At 38.0% G+C, this 22,091-nt stretch overlaps 1 protein-coding gene across 1 annotated transcript in view; it reads right to left on the reverse strand.

The window, feature by feature from the left end:
* HMG20A (high mobility group 20A) overlaps window positions 1–22,091 on the reverse strand; it is a 73,681-nt gene that overhangs the window by 15,401 nt on the left and 36,189 nt on the right. The window contains exons 2-5 of the mRNA XM_003784539.3: window positions 13,105–13,197; window positions 6,184–6,331; window positions 3,887–4,099; window positions 525–657 (exon numbers count right to left, since the gene is read on the reverse strand). Of these exons, the coding sequence (XP_003784587.1) occupies window positions 525–657; window positions 3,887–4,099; window positions 6,184–6,331; window positions 13,105–13,193 (583 nt within the window). The 5' untranslated portion in view covers window positions 13,194–13,197. The remainder of the gene's footprint in view (window positions 1–524; window positions 658–3,886; window positions 4,100–6,183; window positions 6,332–13,104; window positions 13,198–22,091) is intronic.

Below are 22,091 nucleotides of genomic sequence, written 5' to 3' on the forward strand. Positions count from 1 at the left end.
AAAAAAAAAAAAAAAAAAGATCTGTGAAGGCAGAGATCTTGCCTATCTTGTTCACTGTTGCATTCTTAATGCCTAGAAGAGAGCCTGATATAACTAATACAAATTGCTCAATATGTGTATTTTGAATGCATGTATATGTGAATGAATGAATGAAAAGAAGGACCACTGGAGGCTGGAAAAGCACAGGAAATGTTTAGAAGTGTTAAAAGCAAGCCAATTATATAGTTTAGTAGACTTGTTTATAGGCAGAGAAATGCCTAAACTGAGAATTAGGAAAATAAGGGCAACTAATTAAAAGGGGTCTTGGAGCATAACCAAATTGTTGATAATGAATATGAAAACTCAATTGAAATTTCTAAATGAGAAAATGTGATTTTAATAAAATTCCAGTATGATGCTTGCAAGTGAATATTGGGTGGTAGAGAGGTGACAGCAAACACATCTTTTACAGTTATCACCCTAACAGGTCTGACATTCCATCATGCATGACAAACTACAAATACATTCGGTTCTGATTCTGATACCTTGCCTGTGAGATTTGCCTTTCTGGCGGTCCTGGGTTTTCCTACTGAAGACCTTATAGGCCTCAGTCTTCTGATACTGCTCCAGTTCCTTCATGTAACGCTCCTTATCTCTGTCTGCTTCATCAAGATAGCGCTAGGAAAGGAATGAAGAATTACTCAGGAAACTGAGATCTTATTTAGGCAAAGTATCAATTACCTCTTTGAGGAAAGCAGAGAACAATTAGAATGTAGAAAAATAGAGCATAGAAAATATGCTTTAAGGAAGAATCAGAAAAACAGACTCATATAAACAGAATCAAATATAATCTCTCAGTTACAAAATAGGTGATTTTGACTTTTTAGACTTATTGCCTTTTCTTATTTAATGAAGACAAGTTCTATGGAGATTATTCTTATAATAAATTCATGAAGATGATTATAATTATTTCTCTGACTCTACAGATAGAACTCTGCATGGCCTTATGAGGTCTGTACATCACACAGACACACTTAAGTCCTCCTGGGGGAAGGAACAGAATATTACTTTGTTTCTCAATCCCCAGTCCATTTTGAAGGAATGATCTCATACATCAATTACCCCTCTAGGAAAGAGTGCAGCACTAAAGCTGGGAGACACAAAGAACATAAAGAGAATGACCTCATCCTATGGAGCTAAAAAGGACTACTTTTGAGAGAGCCCACATCTATCTACAAGCTTTGATTGCTTTGTGCTATTAATTATTTAAACAAAGTTCATTGATTTACCAGACTTTTGTTTAATGCTTTGCCCTTTTCATTCATCAAATTAGGCATAAGAAACTATAAAAATACTACTTCTAAATGAACAGAAATCAGAGTCAGAAATTATGTTAAAAACCTTATTCCACACTACAGCCCAAATATAGGGGTACTTACTTGGCCAAATTTGGGACAATTTAAACACCAAAATAATTAAGTACAGGGATAAATTATAAACCATTGGGGAAAAAAGGGAATTCATACCAGTTATAACAGATATACCAACAATTATTTGTCATACCAATAATAAATAGGTAATAATATCGCTTCTCGGCCTTTTGGCTAAGATCAAGTGTAATAAATAGGTAATAAACAAATGAGGGGGAGAAGGGAGGGCTTTTGCTTAGATTAGAAAACTGAGAGCTGGCTCGGCGCCTATAGCTCAACCGGCTAAGGCTCCAGCCACATACACCTAAGGTGGCAGGTTCAAATCCAGCCTGGACCCGCCAAACAACAATGACGGCCGCAACCAAAAAATAGCCAGGTGTTGTGGTGGGCGCCTGTGGTCCCAGCTACTTGGGAGGCGGAGGCAGGAGACTCGCTTGAGCCCAGGAGTTGGAGGTTGCTGTGAGCTGTAATGCCACAGCACTCTACCCAGGGGGACAGCTTGAGGCTCTGTCTAAAAAAAAAAAAAAAAAAAAAAAAGAAAACTGAGAGCCAACTAGTAAATGTGGAAGGTCTGCTGGAGCTGGAAAAAAATCATCATCTTACATCTATAATGATAAAGATTAGATGAGGCAAAAATCATCAATGAATGCTAAATTTAGGGAAAATTTTTGATGTGGAATAAACTATTTGCATGTTCTTAAGTGATCTCCCTAGCCACTCCTTATTCATTATAAAGGAGAATAAAAAAAATTTACTGGGTGAGTAAAATTAATATTACTAATGAAGAACAAAAGGACATTATGTGTCTGCATATGTGATACCCTGAGAAGGAAATACCATCACCCATGTAGTACTCTGACCAAGAATGCATCTAATCATAAGAAAAAATCATAGACAGATACACAATGAGGAATGTTCTGTTAAAAGTAAAAGAAGGGTGGAAGAGAAGGATTGTATCTTAAAAAATAACAATGCTATAAAAGTCAAAGAAAGGCTATGGAAATATCCCAGCATAACAGAAGCTAACGTGATTTGACTACTAAACATAAAACCTGACCCGAGACTAGAATCTATACCAGAGGGGAAAAATGTTGTAAGGATGATGTTAGGTCATTATATGGATGGTAGGTTAAATAAAATCACTGTATTAATATACAATGATGAAGATGATAATTACACATGGTCATGTGAAAGAATATTTCTATTCTTAGAAAATACAAGTATACAAATGTATAAGTGCATATGCAAACAAAGACATTGGGTAAAATGTGTTAACCATCTGCAAATCTGGGTAAAGGGTGTTTGGATGTTCTTTGTATGTTTGTAACTTTTTGTACATTCAAAATATTTTCAAATAAAAGGTTAAAAAGAATAAAAACAAACATAACTTTTCCTATATAACCAACTGTGGTTACCCTTAAAGATAAGTAGTTGTTACTTTTGCTTTTTTTGTTAATATACTTCTATATTTTCTGAAAAAAATCTGAACAATGAGCATATATTAAATTTAAAGAAAAATACAGAAGGAAAGAGTAACCCAGTATGTACCATTCACTATTCTTTTACACAGTACAGCCAGTGACACACACTGCTTTCTACTAGCTTGCTGCCATAAACACAGAGCTTTCCATTCCAACTTAATTTGACTCTTTGAAAATTTTTGAATTCAATTAATTCTCAAGAGAATATTTTCCAATTTGGTTTTAGTCTGTCTGGAATCCTTTTTAAAGAGAGTAAGGCATAAAAGAGTTTAAGACATAAAAGAAATATAGATATCTTTCAGACATTGGAAATGCTGGGAACTTTTAACCCAGAGCAGCTCCCACGATAATTACCATCACTTGCTTTAGTGGCTGCAACCAGCTCATGGCTATCTTGTCCTTAATTCCCCTCAAATCTGTCTAACAAATGGATTCGATTCAATTTGGCAATAGGGTTAGTTTATGTCTTAGAGGAGAAAGAATTCAAGTAGTTCTTGCTTTATTTTCCATAGCAGGTTAATTTGCCAGAGCTCTAGTTAAAACTATTTTTTAAAGCAGTAAAATCTTTTTCTCAAAAATCTTATGTGAACTGCAGAATTTTATCAAGTGAACTTTTGTCATTTAATTCATGACTTTTCATTTAACTTGGTGGAATAATTATGTTAAAAGATTTCTTCATATCTCAATACTGAACCACTTAAAATCTTACAGGAACTCTAGTCGTATATATAAAATAAAAATGGAGCTGTTTTGGTTGCGGGGAGTCCTAGACCTCCTGCTCATACTGTAGCAAACCCTGAAATAGTTTAAAAATTAATGGGCTGGAGAAAAGAGCCATGAAGGGCAGGGTTATTCTGGTTTCCTAGAAATATAGATGTCTTTCAGACAAATGGAAAGAAGACAAAATTGAGAATCAACTCTCCTCTCTGCTTTTCTTACAGAAGTTATTGAGATATAATCAAAACTGAAAAAAAGATCAGGAATAAGAATAATTACTTGTTTTTCCTCAGGAGGCAGTTTACTCCATTCATTGCCCAACATCCTTGTGATTTCTGGAAAGGGGACTTCTGGTCTCTTTGCACGAAGCTGTTCACGACGCTCATTCATGAAACGAACATATCCTGTAAGGGGGGATTTGGGTGCATTGCTGTCTCGAAGAGGTTTCTTTCTTTTTCTTCCTTTGGACCAACCTCCTCGTTTACTTCTTTGCTATAAAATGAAACAAAATAAAAAAACTAAAACCAAACAACTGCAATTCCCCTCAAATAACTCAACAATAAGAATACCAAACAAAACAGAGTAAGAGTTGAATCTTCCTATGAATAAGCCTGTAGATACTTAAAGCTTTCCTAATCTGTGATAGGTACAAATAACTGCAATGCAGTTTTTAAGAAGGGACTATCTCACTACAAACGGTTGCACTAGGCTACTTTTATACTAATCTTAACATAAGAATAAGGGGTACCTTATCACTCAAGCTTTGACCTTTATATGTACTTAATAGGTCCTGATTCTTAACAGGGAAATACCTTAAATGAGAAATGCAGTATTACACATGGCAATGTGCCAGGGAAGCAGATGCTGTCACAAGATCAGAATAAGATGTTACATGCACTGGGCAAAAGAAGAGCCACTGTGTCCAGCATAGTTTTAAGTTAGTATCTAAATCTCAGAAAAATTTCAGTAAATATAATATAACCACAATGAAGACTAGCTCTTTGGCTTGATGATGTGTTCCTTAAGATGTATATTTTATGGTCAAGGGTCTTTATACATTGAATTATTAATTAAATCAGAAGGGTAAATCACATCTAAAAAACCAAAAAGGACTAAGGTTCTACCATAGCCTCTTTTTTTGGCCCTTTAAATGAGATACAAGATACATCACATTTTTGCTTCATAGTTTTACAAATACACACACTATTAGTTAATGTTTTATGGCAACAACAGTTCTTATTTCAGAAGAGAGAAAGAGAAGTAAAAGGGGACAAAAACATCTAAAATACTAATTGTAAGGCCGGGTGCTGTAGCTCATGCCTGTAATCCTAACATTCTAGGAGCCTGAGGTGGGTAGATTGCCTGAGTCAGGAGTTCCAGACCAGCCTTCAGCAAAGGGAGACCATGTGTCTACTAAAAATAGAAAAACTAGCTGGGTGTTGTGGCAAGTGCCTGTAGTCTCAGCTACTCAGGAGGCTAAGACAAGAGGATGGCTTGCTGTGGGCTACGATGCCATGGCATTCAACCCTAGGACAACAGAGTGAGACTCTCTCTCAAAAAAAAAAAATAAAATAAAAAAATAAATAAAAAATAAAAAGTAGTAGTTGTAGTACTTTACTCCTCCAACTATACATAAAATTATGCAATGACCCACCATTGGACAAATGGTATTTGTTGTTTTCTTTTTTAAAAGAAAACCTTACTAAAGAATTTAAGGTGTCGGTTCGGCACCTATGGCTTAAGCAGCTAAGGTGCCAGCCACATACACCTGAGCTGGCAGGTTCGAATCCAGCCCGGACCTGCCAAACAATGATGGCTGCAACCAAAAAATAGCTGGGTGTTGTGCCTCCCAGCTACTCGGGAGGCAGAGGCAGGAGACTCGCTTGAGCCCAGGAGTTGGAGGTTGCTGTGAGCTGTGATGCCATAGCACTCTACCCAGGGGGACAGCTTGAGGCTCTGTCTCAAAAAAAAAAGAAAAGAATTTAAGGTGTCTAAGAAACTTTAAGCATTCATTATAATCTTTAAAAATGTCAGCTAGATGAAAAAATTACCTCTTTTAAAATAAAAAAAAAAGACAAAAATCAATGGTGGTACTCTTTCCTTGCTTTAAAATATACACAATGTAATCAGTCACTTGTGAGAAACACTGAAAAGTACAAGGGCATGATTGCCCAGCCCCATATGGAACTTCTGCTCCCTATGGGAGGGAAAGGACTTGGTAAGTGGTATAAATTCTTTGGGCACATATGGCTCCATACTACAGGGCTTGGTGAGCAGGGTATGGCCCTAACAAGGGCATGTATACCTCTTGTCACTTATTTACTAATGATTAAATCATGCACTCATCCAGCAAGCATTTGCTGTGCATCTAATGAGGTAGGTAGATTTCTTAGGTGTGTGGGGACAAAGTCTACCTGTTTTTGTTATTAAAAGCATTAATATGGCTAACAAGAAATATAAAACAGAAAATCTTACAGCTATCAGTCCAAGAAGGTAAGAGGAGGAACACCTCAGTCAACACCTTCCTGTTTTTTCAGAAGCTTCAGAGGACAATAACAAGAGATACTTCAGCTTACCTCATCTTCGTGCCTCGGTTCACTGCCTTCTGCTGTATTTGAAGACTCATTTTGAAGCAACTGACCTTGGGAGAGATCCTCCACAAACTCTGGATTGTTGGTGGATGATGTTGTACCACTACTGTATGGAACCTCTGGGTGGGTTAACCTGATCAACAGGCAGAAGTGCAGGAGTTCAGTATTGACAGTATCAAAAACTTTTCCTATTTACCAAGGTTCAAGACAAATTTCCTTGCCATCAAAAGCACATGTCATTCCTTGAATTAATTCTCCAACTACAATCTGTGAAAATATAAATAATGTCTCTATGGAAGTTAGAGTATTTTTATTTTACTTATTTATTTATATATTTTTTAGAGACAGAGTCTCACTTTATCACCCTCAGTAGAGTGCTGTGGCATCACACAGCTCACAGCAACCTCCAACTCCTGGGCTTAGGTGATTCTCTTATCTCAGCCTCCTGAGTAGCTGGGCCTACAGGTGTCTTCTACAACGCCCAGCTATTTTTTTGTTGCAATTTGTCTGGGGCTGGGTTCAAACCCACCACTTTCAGTATATGGGGCTGGCGCCCTACTCACTGAACTACAGGTACTGCCCTAGTGTATTTTTAAAAAATGGCTTCAGAGCTTGCTTGAATGAGGTCAGTTCCATGAAGACGTCTCCTACAAAAACAACTATATCCTTTTCCCAAAAATGACCTCTCCCCTCAACATAGACCTCATATTTTAGCTCTGAGCATGCACTAGAGTCTGACTTTTATTTATTTACTTTTGGTTTTTTTTTTTGAGACAGAGCCTCAAGCTGTCCCCCTGGGTAGAGTGCCGTAGCATTACAGCTCACAGCAACCTCCAACTCCTGGGCTCAAGCGAGTCTCCTGCCTCCGCCTCCCAAGTAGCTGAGACCACAGGCGCCCGCTACAACGCCCGGCTATTTTTTGGTTGCAGCCGTCATTGTTGTTTGGTGGGTCGGGGCTGGATTTGAACCCGCCACCTTTGGTGTACGTGGCTGGCACCTTAGCCAGTTGAGCTATAGGCGCCGAGCCATTTACTTTTGTTTTTTGAGATGAACTTTTACTCTATGGCCTTTGGTAGAGTGCAATGGTATCATAGCTCACGGGAACCTCAAACTCTTGGACTCAAGTGATCCTCTTGCCTCAGCCTCCGGAGAAGCTGGGACTATAGGAGTCTGCCACAATGTCTGGCTATTTTTAGAGACAGGTCTTGCTGTTGCTCAGGCTGTCTCAAACTCCTGAGCTTAGGCAATTCACCTGCTTTGGCCTCCCAGAGTGCTGGGATTACAGGCATAAGCCACTGCACTTGGCAAGTCTGACTTTTATATACTACCTTTCAAGTACGTCCAATGTAAAGGAAAACACCATTAATGGAAAAGGTAAATAGGAATGAGACTTATAGAGGCATTCTAAGAATATATATGGTGTGGTACATTCCATAGGCTATTTCTTCTAGGATTATAGCATTTCTTGACAATCAGATCATTTCAGAGCAATATTATCAAGATGAATATGTTTATATATACAGTAATTTCCCTGTTATCCAGCATCGATGGGGATTGGTAGATTCTGGATAAATGTAGTTTCCAGTTGCTTGAGAGAGTTACCATTAAAAACAGGCCTAATTAATTCTTTTTCCCATACTATACCATAAACTTTGTATTGAGTTAGTATTGTTAATGAAATACACTGATAAAAAGCAAATTAAGACAAATAAAGACAAACTTCACTTACAGTTTCACGTATTACAAAACAGCTTTGTAAATGCAGTGTACCATTTTAGTTAAACGGCAGTTAATACACTTTTCAACTTCACTAACGTACTTTTTTTAACTTCAAATTACTCACATTAACACTTAAAACTGCTACAGAGAACACATGGGCACCGGGGGAGTGATGCACGAAGCATCAGCTGAATGACAGCACAGAGCACAAACTTTAAACTCTGATTTTTCTTTTTTTTGGCCTGGTTGCATGAGTTCTGGATAATGGGGAGTTTACTGTACATGTTAATAAATCAGATGGACTTCTTTCTTGCTCCCACTAGTCTGTCCCAATGAGTTAGCAAACAAGATCTCATCCTCTGAAAACTGAACACAGAAGGTACAGATGATGGTACGATCTGAGATTGACTTCCCTATCACATGTGGATATGAGAATAGAAGGCAACATCAAGTACTAGAAAGTTTGTGGGTTTTCTTTTTTTTTTTTGTGTGTGTAGGAGTTGGGAAGGTAAGGCAGTAGGACGATAGATAATAAAAGTAATCTTTAGTCATTATTCTGAAAGAATGTGCATCCTCCACAGGGTTATAGGCAATAATTACAAAGAAATATAAGTACTAAGATAGAGGTTTATAAAAATTGCCAAAGCGGCATAGTAGAGGGTACGATGAATTTTGTATGTATAGAGGATGTAAGAAAGATTTCAGGTCTGTCCTTAGCACACCCTACCTCTCTAGGCAGTGTAAAGAAAAATTTAGAGAAGGTCTTAAAAAATGAATATGTATTCATCAGGGTAAAAAGCATCATTCCAGCAGAAAAAATTGGGTATAACAAGAAAAGGGAGAGCTACCATGAACCTCCTGCAATGGACAAGGGCAGGCAGGATGGAAAGTAGAGGAGGGAAAGCTAAAAGATACTTAAGAGGTAGAATGACTGAATATGAATAGTGAAGGAAAAAGAGTCATGGGTAAGTCTAAAGCTTCCCAATTGGCGATTATGAACTTAACATTAACCAAGGTAAGAACTGCATATATGTGTGCCATGACAGATGAACAAATGGTAAGTTTGAAATGCCTGTAACATAGTAAGTGGAAATGTCTCAAAGACAACTAGAATCATGCACTGAGAGAATACAGGAGAAGAAAAGGCATGAGATTTCAAATTGTATGTGCAAATACCACACTGTACCCCAGAAATGCATTAATGTTCATAGTTCATAGTTACCATTCAATAAAAAAAAAAAAAAGAAAGAAAGAAAAATTATGGAATAGATTTGAGAGCCATTGGTCCATGAAATAATGGGCAGTGCTAAAATATTTTCCAGAAAACAAATGTACACTGTCTTGGGAATTAAATAAATTATCCTTATTTAACCCTTCCAAGGAAATAGATGATTTTAAGCAGAAAATTCCTACATTTTTGAGGCCCTTTAAGAAATGGTAAATAAAAGAAGCTATGAAATCAATACCAAGCATGTTCTTTGAAAAGAGGTACTATCAGAAATCCAGTTTGATTTTGGCAGTGTTATTTTCCAAATACATTTTGGATGTATTAGGCAACTTGTTCTTTCACTGTCATTCTCATTTCATTTGTGCCATCAATTTTGAAGTTACCAACTCTTGTACATTCTTATTTGAGTAAAATATGAGTACTAGGTTTGAGAAGGAGTACTAGTCCCATGAGTCCCTGACTGAAGTGGACAGGAGTCAGAAGAGAGTGATCAAACTTGTCAAATGCCTTTTTGAAAAGTTGAATGAAAACTGAAAAAAATAACGCTCTTTTTTTACCATGAATGAGTTGTCCATGCTCTTAACTAAAGCCAACAACCCTTCCATTTATGCACTGAGTTCCAGATTCTCCCGGCTTCTCAAGGACAAGTTTTTAGCAACTTAGCCCTTTCTGGCAACACCAACTCTTTTCCCTCTACAGGCAAACAAGCAACAAACATATATAAGCATATGTTTGGTATTAGTCCTCTTAAAATGAAGAACAAAATATTCTTTGAATCCTACTTCTAGTTAAGGCCCTCATTTCTCCTTTCTTTTATAGCAAAACTCCTCAAAAGAACTTGTGTTGGCTCGGCGCCTGTGGCTCAAGCGGCTGGGCGCCAGCCACATACACCTAAGGTGGTGGGTTCGAATCCCCAGCCGGGGCCCGCCAAAACAACAATGATGGCTGCAACCAAAAAATGGCCAGGCATTGTGGTGGGCGCCTGTTGTCCCAGCTACTTGGGAGGCTGAGGCAAGAGACTCGCTTGAGCCCAGGAGTTGGAGGTTGTTGTGAGCTGTGATGCCATGGCACTCTACCCAGGGGGATAGCTTGAGGCTCTGTCTCAAAAAAAAAAAGAACTTGTGTATACTTCTAATTTTTCTCCTCCCATTCTCTCTTAAACCCCTTCCAAAAGAGATACATGTTTAACAACTCTTGTCAAGGTCACCAATGACCTCCATACTAAATCCAATGTCATTTCTCAGCCCTCATGTTACCTGACATACTAGAAGCATCTGATGACGTAGCTGATCTCTTCCTCTCTCTTGAAATAGTTTTTATTTCTTGGTTTCCAGATCCTCCACTTCTTTTTTTCTGCTACCTTTTTAGCTACTCACTTTTCTGTTGACTCTTCCTCTTCTGCCTGACTTCTAAATGCTGGGATAGCCCAGAGCTCAGGCTTTAGATTTCTTCTCTCTTCTACTACACAGTCTGCATTTCTTTTGTGATCTGATCCAGTCTCAAGGCTACAAATATTAGTTATATGCTGATGACTCCCAACTTTCTCTTTTTAGCCTGAATCTCTTCTAACTTCAGAACCTTTATCAAACTGCCTATTTGACATCCCCCTTAGATATCTAACTAGGAACTCTAATTTAAATTTCCAAAACTCAGCTCCTACGATTAATTCCCTCCCCTTCCTGTTTAATTTTCCTCAACTACTTAGTGGCAACTCCATCCCTTCACATGGTTAGGCTAAAACTCTGCAGTTGTCCTTGACGGCTTTTATTCTCCCTTCTCACACTGGTTATCTGGTCGTTCAGGCAAATCTGATTTGGTATACCTTCAAAATATATCAAGAGTTCTATAGTCACTACCTTCCCCACCCCCCCATTCTCATTATGTTTGAAACACACTCCAGTGAGGTTTTTTGCCCCTACTCCTCCACCAGGCATACTGCTGTCAAAGTCACCAGTGATATTCTTTAGGTCCTCTTTCTGCTCAATTATTCCAAGAGATTTCTAATTGGTCTCCTTGCTCCAGCCCCTGCTCCCTTCGCTGTCTACTGAACACAAGAGTCAGAGGGATCTTATTAAAAAACAACTTCACTCAGAGGAAAAGTCAAGGCATTTATTCTGACCTCTCAAGTTCTACATAATCTAATCCCTTATTACTCAAAGTATGGGCCTCATACCAGCAGCACTGGCCTTATCTGGGATCCTGTGTGTTAGAAATGTGGCTTTAAGTCAGACTTTCTAAATAAGAACTGCATTTGAATAACCTCTGTAGGCAATTCCTATATATGATAAAGCCTGAGAAGCACTGATGTAAGCCCTTTACTGCCCCTTCTCTACTACGTACGGCTCCAATCACAATGACCTCTCAGTTATTTCTCCCCTGCCCCTTTAAAATTTTTTAATAGGATTGGGGTACAAATTGATTCTGGTACCTGTATATACTGTATGATTGTAAAGTCTGGGTTTATGCGCTTATCCCCCTAATAGTGTACACTGTACCCCATAAATAAATTTTTCAACCCTCACCCCCTCCTTCTGGCTATTTCTGTAACGTGGAAACACTTTCACTGCAGGGCTTCTGCACCCACTGCTCTCCCTTTCCCTAGTTCTTCCCCAGAGAACTGCATGTTAGTTACCTTACTTTTTTCAGGTCTTTACTCAAGTCACTCATGAAACACTTTCTAGACCACCCCGTCTAAAACTGTTCTGCTAAACTCTACCGATCCATTTTCCTCTTTATTTTTTTATCCATAGTTCTTATAAACATAGTATGTATTTTACTTATTTACCCTGTTTACTGTCTGACTTGCACAGTAGAATTTGAACTCTAAAGGGGCTAGGATTTTTCTTTTGATCATTGCTTTATATCGAATGCCTGAAACATTGGCACAGGGTAGACACTCAGAAAATTTTTACTGAATGAATGGGATTTATTAACTAGGTAGTCTTTCTTAGAGAACAGTTTTATCTCAGTAGTGAAGTCAAAGCAGAAATAATGAGGTGATAAATGAGTGTGAGAAATAAACGGAATTATCAAAGTGCTCTGAATAATATGAAATAATTCATTTTAGGGATTAACTAGCACTTCAATCTATTAATGAGTGTATTTCTTCTTTGGCAAAAACTTCTACATCTCTAGAAAAGAGAAAATTCAAAAGTAACAGAGATTTTCAAGGGAAGAGGAAGACTATTGCTATTAATCCTTTTCTATACTCCTGTACACATTTGTCCAAAGATTGCATAGAAAGGAAATGGGAAGGAATAAAAGGAATAAAAATCAGCTAAAGCTCCCAAGCATTTGAATAAAGAACCCCACTAAAAAATGTGATCTTTGGGAAAAATAGTATCTGTGGCAATTTGAACAGAAAATGCATTTTTTTTTTCTTTTGTAAATGGCTAGCTCTGTGGCAGGTATTTCCTTAAAATGGTGACTATATAATTTTCTTTCTTTTTTTTTGAGACAGAGCCTCAAGCTGTCGCCCTGGGTAGAGTGCCATAGTATCACAGCTCACAGCAACCTCCAATTCCTGGGCTCAAGCGATTCTCCTGCCTCCGCCTCACAAGTAGCTGGGACTACAGGTGCCTGCCACAACGCCCGGCTATTTTTTGGTTACAGCTGTCACTGTTGTTTGGCGGCCTTGGGCTGGATTCAAACCCACCAGCTCAGGTGCATGTGGCTGGCACCTTAGCTGCTTGAGCCACAGGCACCGAGCCGACTATATAATTTTCTTAACTGGAGTCATGCGATCCCACACATTGTTGTACCAGTTCATAGGAACCAGAGCACTGCCAAATGCAGATTAAAAAGTGGCTTGGGATGGCTCTTACTCTCTTTGCAAAGTGTAATAAATGTAGCTTCTATTCTTCTGATGTAAAACTGCTTCTTTAGCACTTCATACTTTGTTAGCAGCTTTGTTTTGAAGCCTGTGCAGAGAGGCCCAATGTCCCCAAGCAGCTGCTTACCCAGTTGTAGCCAGGTCATTACTCTCCTTGGAACCATCTTCATCTGCAAAAAGGGGTGGCAGGGTAGAACTAGTCATCAAGCTTTCCATCTCTCTGAAAGGAAGAGAGAATTAAAAAAAAAAATTAATGGCTTAATTACTTTCAGTTCAAGTTCCACTAATTTAATAGCCAGCTTTCCTTTCCTTTATTATCACATCAGCAACAGAATAGACCCTGACCTAAATATTTATTTTCCTGACTTGGATGTATCAATTTAAACTCTATGGTCAATGCATTTTTAAAGCCTGGTTTTATCAACTGACCAGAATAAAAACAAGTTACATTTTAAGAACTGGGACACAGTCTGGAAAATTCCTTTTTATTCACCCAGAATATCTTCAAAAGTATTCTTCATTTCCTGTAGCAATTGTTAAACAGAGTAACTCAGAAACAACTGCAACCTTGAGCAAGTTATTTAACCTCTCTGAGCTACAATTTTACCATCTTAGACACAGACAAAATTGCTGATATAACCCGTGGGGTTATTGTGAGGGATTAAACTGAAAGTGCTTCATAAACAGAGAAGGCTAAGATAGTAAGTGCCTTGACTACTATTATATAAAGAAAGGTATTGTTATTACAGCGCTACCAGTTTTCAGTCCCAGATGAATCATCCTTAGATTAAATGGTGACAAAGTGAGCCCTCCAACAGGAAATAATGCAAAGGAAGTTGAGGATGGAAGGCATACTGATGTGGCTCTGAGTCAAAGAAACCACACTTCCAGGTCAGAAATATGTTCCGAATAGCCATTCTAACCGAGAGCAGAAATAGCATGCACCTGGGCACAGGAAACAACTAAGCTTAACTGAAGAAAACAAATCACAAGAAACTGAGGTTATCAGACTGAAAGGATAAAAGGACAACATGACAAAGAGAATAGTTTCATTTAGTATGTCACTACAAAGAAAGATTTTTCCTTTTCAAGGCTTACCAGTAAGGGCTTAACCCCATATAACTAAAAGCAGCAGCTTTCCAATCATCATGAAAGTGATACTCAAATAAAACATTCAATAGTGACCCCAAACATCAGCCACTTAAGTGGAACTACAAAGCACTCAAGAAAAAGAGTGCCTCAATTAACCAGCAGAATGGAGAAGCAAATTATGAATTCAGTTAGGAACTTCCTCAGCAGTTATTTCAGATGCTGCGCTAAGGAGACCTAGTGAAACAGCATTTAAAAGGAAAGCACAGCAGCTAATGCAGTGCTAGGATTCACTTCACTGACATGGAAATATGAAGAAAATGCAGATGGCACAACCATGTTCTCAACGTTCAATAGAATAATTTATTTCCAAAGATAACACTAATGTTTTTTTCTTATTCTTATTTTCACTCTGAATTTATTAGTTAGCAGACCAAGTATCACAAATAGCTTACTATGAAAAAAAATCAATCTCTGTACACATATTTTACTGGGGAAAGCAAGGAAGGTAGAGAGAGGAACTGCCCAGTCAACCACAGAGTAAGTTTATTCCACTGCGGGAATACTGGCTAACTTTTTCAGTTCCTTTAAGAGAAGGTGTTTGCAAATGGAATGGCTCTAATTAATGCCACAAAATTCCATTCTAAATGTAGAATAATCTTGACTCAGTGTACTTACTATTATTTTCTTTTTGAGACAGAATTTCATTTTGTCACCCTCGGTAGAGTGCCACGGCGTTGTAGCTCATAGCAACCTCAAACTCTTGGACCTAAGTGATCCTCTTGACTCAGCCACCCCAGTAGCTGGGACTAGAGGTGCCTGCCACAATGGCCAGCTGTTTTTAGAGAGGAGGTCTTGCTCTTGCTCAGGCTGGTCTCACCTGTGAGCTCTGGGAATCCACCCACCTTGGCCTCCCAGAGTGCTGGGATTATAGGTGTGAGCCACCATGCCTGGATCAAGTGTACTTTAAAAAAATTCTTTTTTGAGATAGGGTATCTCTCTGTTACCTAGACTAAAGTACAGTGGCATCATCATAGCTCACTGCGACCTCAAACTCTGGAGGCTCCAGCAATTCTCTTCCTGTTTGAACCTCCTGAGTAGCTAGGACAATAGGCACAGGCTAGCATGCTTGGCTGTTTTCTATTTTCTGTATGGGTCTCACTCTTGCTCAGGCTGGTCTCAAAGGCCTGGCCGTAAAAAAAAAAGTAATCCTCTTGCCGTGGCTTCCAGGAGCTCTAGGATTACAAGTGTGAACCTCTGTGGCCTATCCTTTAAGTATTTATTTATTTTTTTCAGACAGACTCTTACTCTAATGCCCTAGGCTAAAGTACTGTGGTATCCAGCCTAGTTCACAGCAACCTTACATTCCTGGGACCATGGTCCTCCTGCTTCAGCTTCTGCAGCGGCTGGGAGTATAGGTGCTTGCTACAGCACCTGGCTAGTTTTTCTATTTATAGTAGAGATGGAGGTTTGCTCTTGCTTAAGCTGGTCAAACTCCTGACCTCAAGTGATCCTACCACCTTGGACTCCCACAGGTATAAACCACCATGGATTACAGGTGGATTACAGGTATAAACCACCATGACCTGCCCAATAAGTTTTAATTCACATTATAAAAAGACCAGTAGAACCTGGGCTTTAAGAGCTGCTAACATCACCTTATACCAGTGCCAATGTTCATTTTACCAAAAGAAAACTATTAGACATTATACAGACAATTGTAATGAGTAAGCACTCAAAGGGCCAGTTGCATACTCCCAGACTTTACAAGGACTCATTTAACTGGCTTTTTCCTAAGAGTGTCCCTAAAAGTCAACACCCTTTGAAGAACCTCAAGATTCAGCATTTGAAGCTCTTGGCATTGGTCCCATAACCTCGAAAGAGGATATATTATCTAGTGGGGGACAAATGAAGTGTCTTTTCATTTACTATGCCAACATCACCCTGTTAGAGTGTTTCCCAGATATCTTGAGTCATTTCTGAAATGTAGGGAGGCAGCTGGATAACACAACCTTAACAACATATAAACAGATCATATAAACAAAGGAAGTTCAGAGAACACACATTTCTTCCTTTTTGTCCTTCCTATCTTAAGTTTATTTTACTCAACCCATATGGCTTCAGATGTATTTTCTCAGTGTTACAGAGTAGTCAGGTTCCTAAGAAATGAGTAATAAAGTGGGTGGAAGGTTAAGGGGCCAAGATCAACAAAAGAAGGAAATGAAGAAAAGTCCAGTGAAGCCCAAAGGCCTCTAAACTAGTCCAATAAGTTGGAAAATAAAATGATTCCCAAGAATACAGTTGTGATCCTGCAAGAATGTGTTTCATATGGTTCATGAGGGAGTGATTCAAGTTGAATCATGGCTACCAAGTCTCTGTTTGCCAAAAGCCCTTCACATGTATCATCTGTGCCTGATAATGTCTTAGTATAGAGGTCACAATGAACTTTGAAATTCTATGCAAAGCACTTAAAAATGTAATCAATGCTTCTCTGTAAGGGGAAAAAGAAATTTGTATAAAAACAAAGCTATATAAAAGTCTGGTTTACCACTGCAGTTTACATAAATAGGTTCATCATGCAGATGGCTCCTAGTAGAAGGGATTTATCCAGTGATGGCTTCTACTTGGAGGCCTCACAAATAATGGTAATATCTTGGCCTTACACTTTGAACCAGAGTTTGGACCTTGGCTTTAGAAATCCTCATATGCTCTCTAACACTACCCATTCACTGAAAAAAAGCAAAAACAAAAAAAAAGATGCATAAAACAGAGTGCCAGTTTAACATATCTTAAGCATACTAGATGCTTATTAACCAATGAACACATTCTCTCTCTGTAGTAATATAGGGAGTCAAATCATAATCAGAACATTGCTTTGGTCAATTTAAGTCCAGAATAAAGGAAATTAGGTAAAACTTAAGAAATGTTCCTCAATTAAGATTGTTCTAGTAAACATTCCCAAGGATAAAGATAATCACACCAATGTATTTCAAGTGTGTTGCACAGTGCTGGAAGCATAATTTGTACTTCTATTTTCTGAGGCTGGTTTTTTTCAAGTGCCCTTTCCTTACTTTACAGATGTTAACCCCACTTCATTAAGTCTTGTCATGGAGATGTATCATATTCCTTCCTCACTTCCCTCTCCCCAACTATACACTTCAGATTTGAGAAGTGGGATTCTGTATTCCTCATTTTCCATACCACAATCTTTTTTGCAAAATCCCTGGTTTCTTTAAAAAAAAAACAGGCCACTTGGTTATACCAACTTTATATTCAAAACTCTCTGAATACCATCTGCTATCATTTCAGGTCTCTTAACAACTCTTATCACAACTGACCTTTAACCACACAAACCCCTATTCAGTGACTCTTGAATTCACTTTTCTAGAATAGAGTCTATGGCTCCATTTCAAATGTTCTTTTGCCAACATTCTCAATTCCCTTGCCTTGCTATCTTTCAATACACCAGAAGCACATCAACTCTGAGTTTTGGCAGAAGAGGGTGGAAAAAAGTCACAAAATAAAGAGAGCTACTATAAATTTATGGGATCCAACCACAACTAGGCCCTCAGTGCTCTCAGCAATCTTTCTACATGTTAAGACATTTCCCAACTGCCACATCATCTCTGCCAAACGTTTTCAACCTAATTCAAATGTAACTTACCCAAAACCTCCAACTCATTCTCATCTTTTCTTTCTTTCTTTTTTTTTTTTTTAAGACAGAGTCTTATTTTGTTGCCCTCGGTAGAGTGCCCTGACATCACTACTCACAGCAACCTCAAACTCTTGGGCTCAAGTGATTCTCTTGCCTCGAGTGGCTGGGACTATAGGCACCCACCATAAGGCCTGGCTATTTTTAGAGATGAGATCTCGCTCCTGCTCAGGCTCGTCTTCAACCTGTGAGATCAGGCAATCTATCTGCTTTGGCCTCCTAGAGTGCTAGGATTACAAGTGAAAGCCACCAAGCCAGGTCTCAGCCTAATCTTTTCACACTTTGCAATCCCAACTCATACCAAAAGCTACTAAACTACTTTTTTTTGAGATATAATTCATATACCATAAAATTCACCTCTTTAAACAGTTTGGTGGCTTTAGTATATTCTTAAGGTTGTGTAAAGAATACAATAACTAATGTCAGCCCCATATGCCAGAGGTGGTAGGTTCAAACCCAGCTCTAGCCAAAAACTACAAAAAAAAAAAAAAAAAAGTCCTTTGAAGCACTTTTTTTTTTTTTCTTTTTTGAAGCACATATTTTGAAGCCCAAATTATCTATTTTTTCTTTGGTTGCTTAGCTTTGGGTATCATATCTAAGAAATTACAGTAGAACCTCTTTAATTTCTGGTTAACACATGGAGGTGGTAAACCTAAGGAATTAGGCCTACTGTACGGATATGTACCTGTGGTGCATGTATAACCTATGAAAATTAGGTCAACTTAACAGGATGGTCAATGTAGGGAAGTGGTCAACCATGGAGGTTCTACTGTATTACCTAATCCAAGTTTGTAAAGATTTACCCTTACATGTACTTTTAAGAGTTTTAGCTCTTACATTTATATTTTTGATCCACTTTGAGTTGATATTTTATATGTGAGGTATGGGTCCAAATTTGTTCTTTTGAATGTGGATATCCAGATGTCCTAGCCCCTTCTGTTGAAAAGATCATTTTTCCTCATGAACTGTTTTGGCATCCCTGCACTGCTTTCTACTTACAATTCTTTCTTCCACATTCTTTTATCTCTACATCTCTATAGCCGCCAACTATTGTCTCTGGTTGGAATACTTCCTTAGGACGGACCCTAGTCCTTCCTGTTTGGCTACTTACTTACTCATCCTCCAGGTCTTGCCTTCCATTTGTCTTCTTTCAGCATGCTCTCTTTGATCACTATCAGTGCATCCTAAACTGAGTCCCCATATTTTACCTACCGTACTTACCTTTTCTACATTTAACTGCATGTTTTGTTAGAACAGAAACAGTGTCTTATTTACCTTTAAATTCTCCTAGCTCTAACCCTGGTTTTGGGCTTATTATGGGCATTTGTTATATACACAGTATTATTTGATGAATAGATACACAATTATGTATCTCAGAGCTTTACCATACTATTATGACCAGACTTTGCTTAAAGCCCCATCTTATCCCTCAAATTAAGGAAGCTCTTCAGTTATTCAACTATTGTTTATTTATTCCTCAGGCAGGTGCTTCTGTAGATGGTCAATCCTAATCATTATGTATTATTATTTTTTGAGATAGAGTCTTACCCTGTTGCCCTAGGCTTGAGTCCTATGGCATCATAGTTTACAGCAACCTCAAACTGCTAGGTGAGTGATCCTCACCCTTCCATGCAGGCATGTACCACCATGCCTGGCTAATTTTTTCTATTTTTAGTAGAGACGGGGGTCTCATTCCTGCTTAGGCTGGTCTCGAACTCCTGAGCTCAAGCAATCTACCTGCCTTGGCCTCCCAGAGTGCCAGGATTATAGTCGTGAGCCACCATGCCCAGCTTATTTTTTAATTTGAATTAACTCTGAATCTGGGGGACCTTCAGTGCATTTTCTAAGTATATCCTTATATGCATTCTCCTTTACCTCCTTTACTACTTGCAAGGAGTGAAACTATCTTCTAACAATGGAGTCAGCTTTCATGTCAACTTTGAACATGGCTGATTGATGTATATTCTGTAGTAGAATTTTTAGTTTTCCATATATGCTAGGGTATTCATGTCTAAGCATTTTATCTTAACATCACTTCTGCTCTAGATTTACTCAAGTAACTTTAATCTGTCACCCAGTAAACAAAGGATACTACTTGTTCATTCACTCATAACACTTACTCATATCAAGGAAGTGCTAGGCATTATACTAGGGATCAGCATTTAAATGTGAATAATATGCAGTCCACAGGGATCCTGACCTCAAGGTATAATTTTACTTCCAGTAGATAGAAAAAAGAAAATAAATAATCATAACAAGACATGTTGTGTACAATTCTGATATATGCAAATACTATGATAGGAAAAAGCTTTCTGGAAGTGCTTCAAAAAGTAGAATCTGTAAACTAGAAGCCCATAGGCCATATTCAACATGTAGACTATTTTTTAGTTTGTAACGCATTTTTAAAATACTTGAGTAAGTTACAAAAAAACCTGTTTCTCTAAATTATTAAGAAAATAAAAGTCTTTCCTCATTAGTATAGTGGTGAAAATTAAGAAAAAAATTTGCCAACATGTAGCCTACATCCTATGAGGGCAACATTCAATTGGTACCGGGTAACAGCTTTCCCCATTACAGTCTCCACTCTACTCACTTCACTCATTTACATTATCTGACTTTTAAAATAGGCATATAAAGTTGGGATCTCTTTTAGGAATAGGAAGTATGGCTGGACATGGTGTTTCATGCCTGTAATCCTAATACTTGGGAGGCTGAGGCAGGAGGATCAATCACTTGAGGCTAGGAGTTTGAGACTAGCCTGAGTAAGAGCAAGAGCAAGACTCCCAATCCCTACAAAACATTGAAAAAGTAGCTGGGCATGGTGGTTCATTCCTACAGTGCCAGATACTCAGAAGGCTGAGGGGGAACGATAGCTCTGAAACTAAGAGTTTCAGGTTGCAGTGAGCTATGACACCATTGCATTCCAAGCCAGGTGACACAGAGAGACCCTTCTCAAACAAAACAACTAGAATAGGAAGTAGTCAGTTAAGCAAAAGGAATTGTTGGTAATAGAAGAAGAGATACTTTTGTGATTGACTCATAGACAAGGCAGGTCTTTTCCATGAATCTCCAGAGTCTTCCCCTTCTAGAATTTTTCCTTTTAGCCAATAGTTTTCTTTTCACTTTTGATACTATCTAAAAATTCCATCAACTAGAGATGTGACTAATATAACTAACAATCTCTCTGAAAGCAAAAACCTCCCAGAAGCTCTACCAGGCAGAGTCCCTCCAGTGTCAGAGATCCAGACACACAGAAGGAAGTAGAAGTTCACTTAGTCAACACAACCACTACCTACTGGTTAACTGAGAAAGCTGATTAAAGTGAAAAGTCAGGGAAAAAAGTGCATTTATCTTAAACATTTTAATTTAAAACATATCTTCATAGTTGTCCATGCTGTCAGTGTTGTCACCAATATTTTGATGAAGGTCCAAGGCCTTTAAGTACACATCTATTAATTAGAGTTCTATAATGTTTTCTTACATTTTCCACATCCATAATAACCTGCCTATAATTTCTAGTTTTAGATTATTTTTAATATAATAAGGATTCAAAAGATACTTAAATAGGAATCAGTGCAGGATCCTATAGGATCCACTTCTTCCTATAATGTTATTATGTCAGCATGCTGAAGAAAAATGGTTACACTAGCACTCATGATAAAAAAACTCTGAGCAAACCAGGAATAGAGGTGAACTTCCTTAATTTGATAAAAAGTATCTAAAAAAACTTACAGCTAACATCATACTTAATGGTACTTGAAGCTTTCCTACTAAGATCAAGAACAAGGCAAGAATATTCCTTTCACCAGGGCTTTCAACATTGTATTGGAAGTCCTAGATAATCCACTAAGACAATAAAAGAAGATAAAAAGTATACAGATTGGAAAGGAAGAAATAAAACTGTCTTTGCAGATGTAGAAAATCTGGATTGACAAAAAACACAAAATAATCAACCAAACAAACAAAAAGACCGCTCCTAGAACTAATAAGCAATTGATGGCAAGTTGCAGGATACAAGGTGAATATACAATCACATGCTTTCCTATACACCAGCAATGCACTGGAATTTGAAATTAAAAATATGTTACAATTTATATTAGCACCCCCTAAAATGAAATAGTTATATACAAACTAATAGAAACTATATGAGGAAAACTACACAACTCAAGAAAGATATCAAAGAACTAAATAGATGTTGAGACATTCTCTGTTCATGGAGAAGACAATGCAATCTTGTCAAGATGTCAGTTCTTCCCAGTATATTCTAATTATTCCATGCAATCTTAATCAAAATCCCAGCAAGTTATTTTGTG

The sequence above is a fragment of the Otolemur garnettii genome, unplaced genomic scaffold (genome assembly GCF_000181295.1).
Source record: "Otolemur garnettii isolate 467f Iridium unplaced genomic scaffold, OtoGar3 scaffold00011, whole genome shotgun sequence".
Taxonomy (NCBI): Eukaryota; Metazoa; Chordata; class Mammalia; order Primates; family Galagidae; genus Otolemur; species Otolemur garnettii.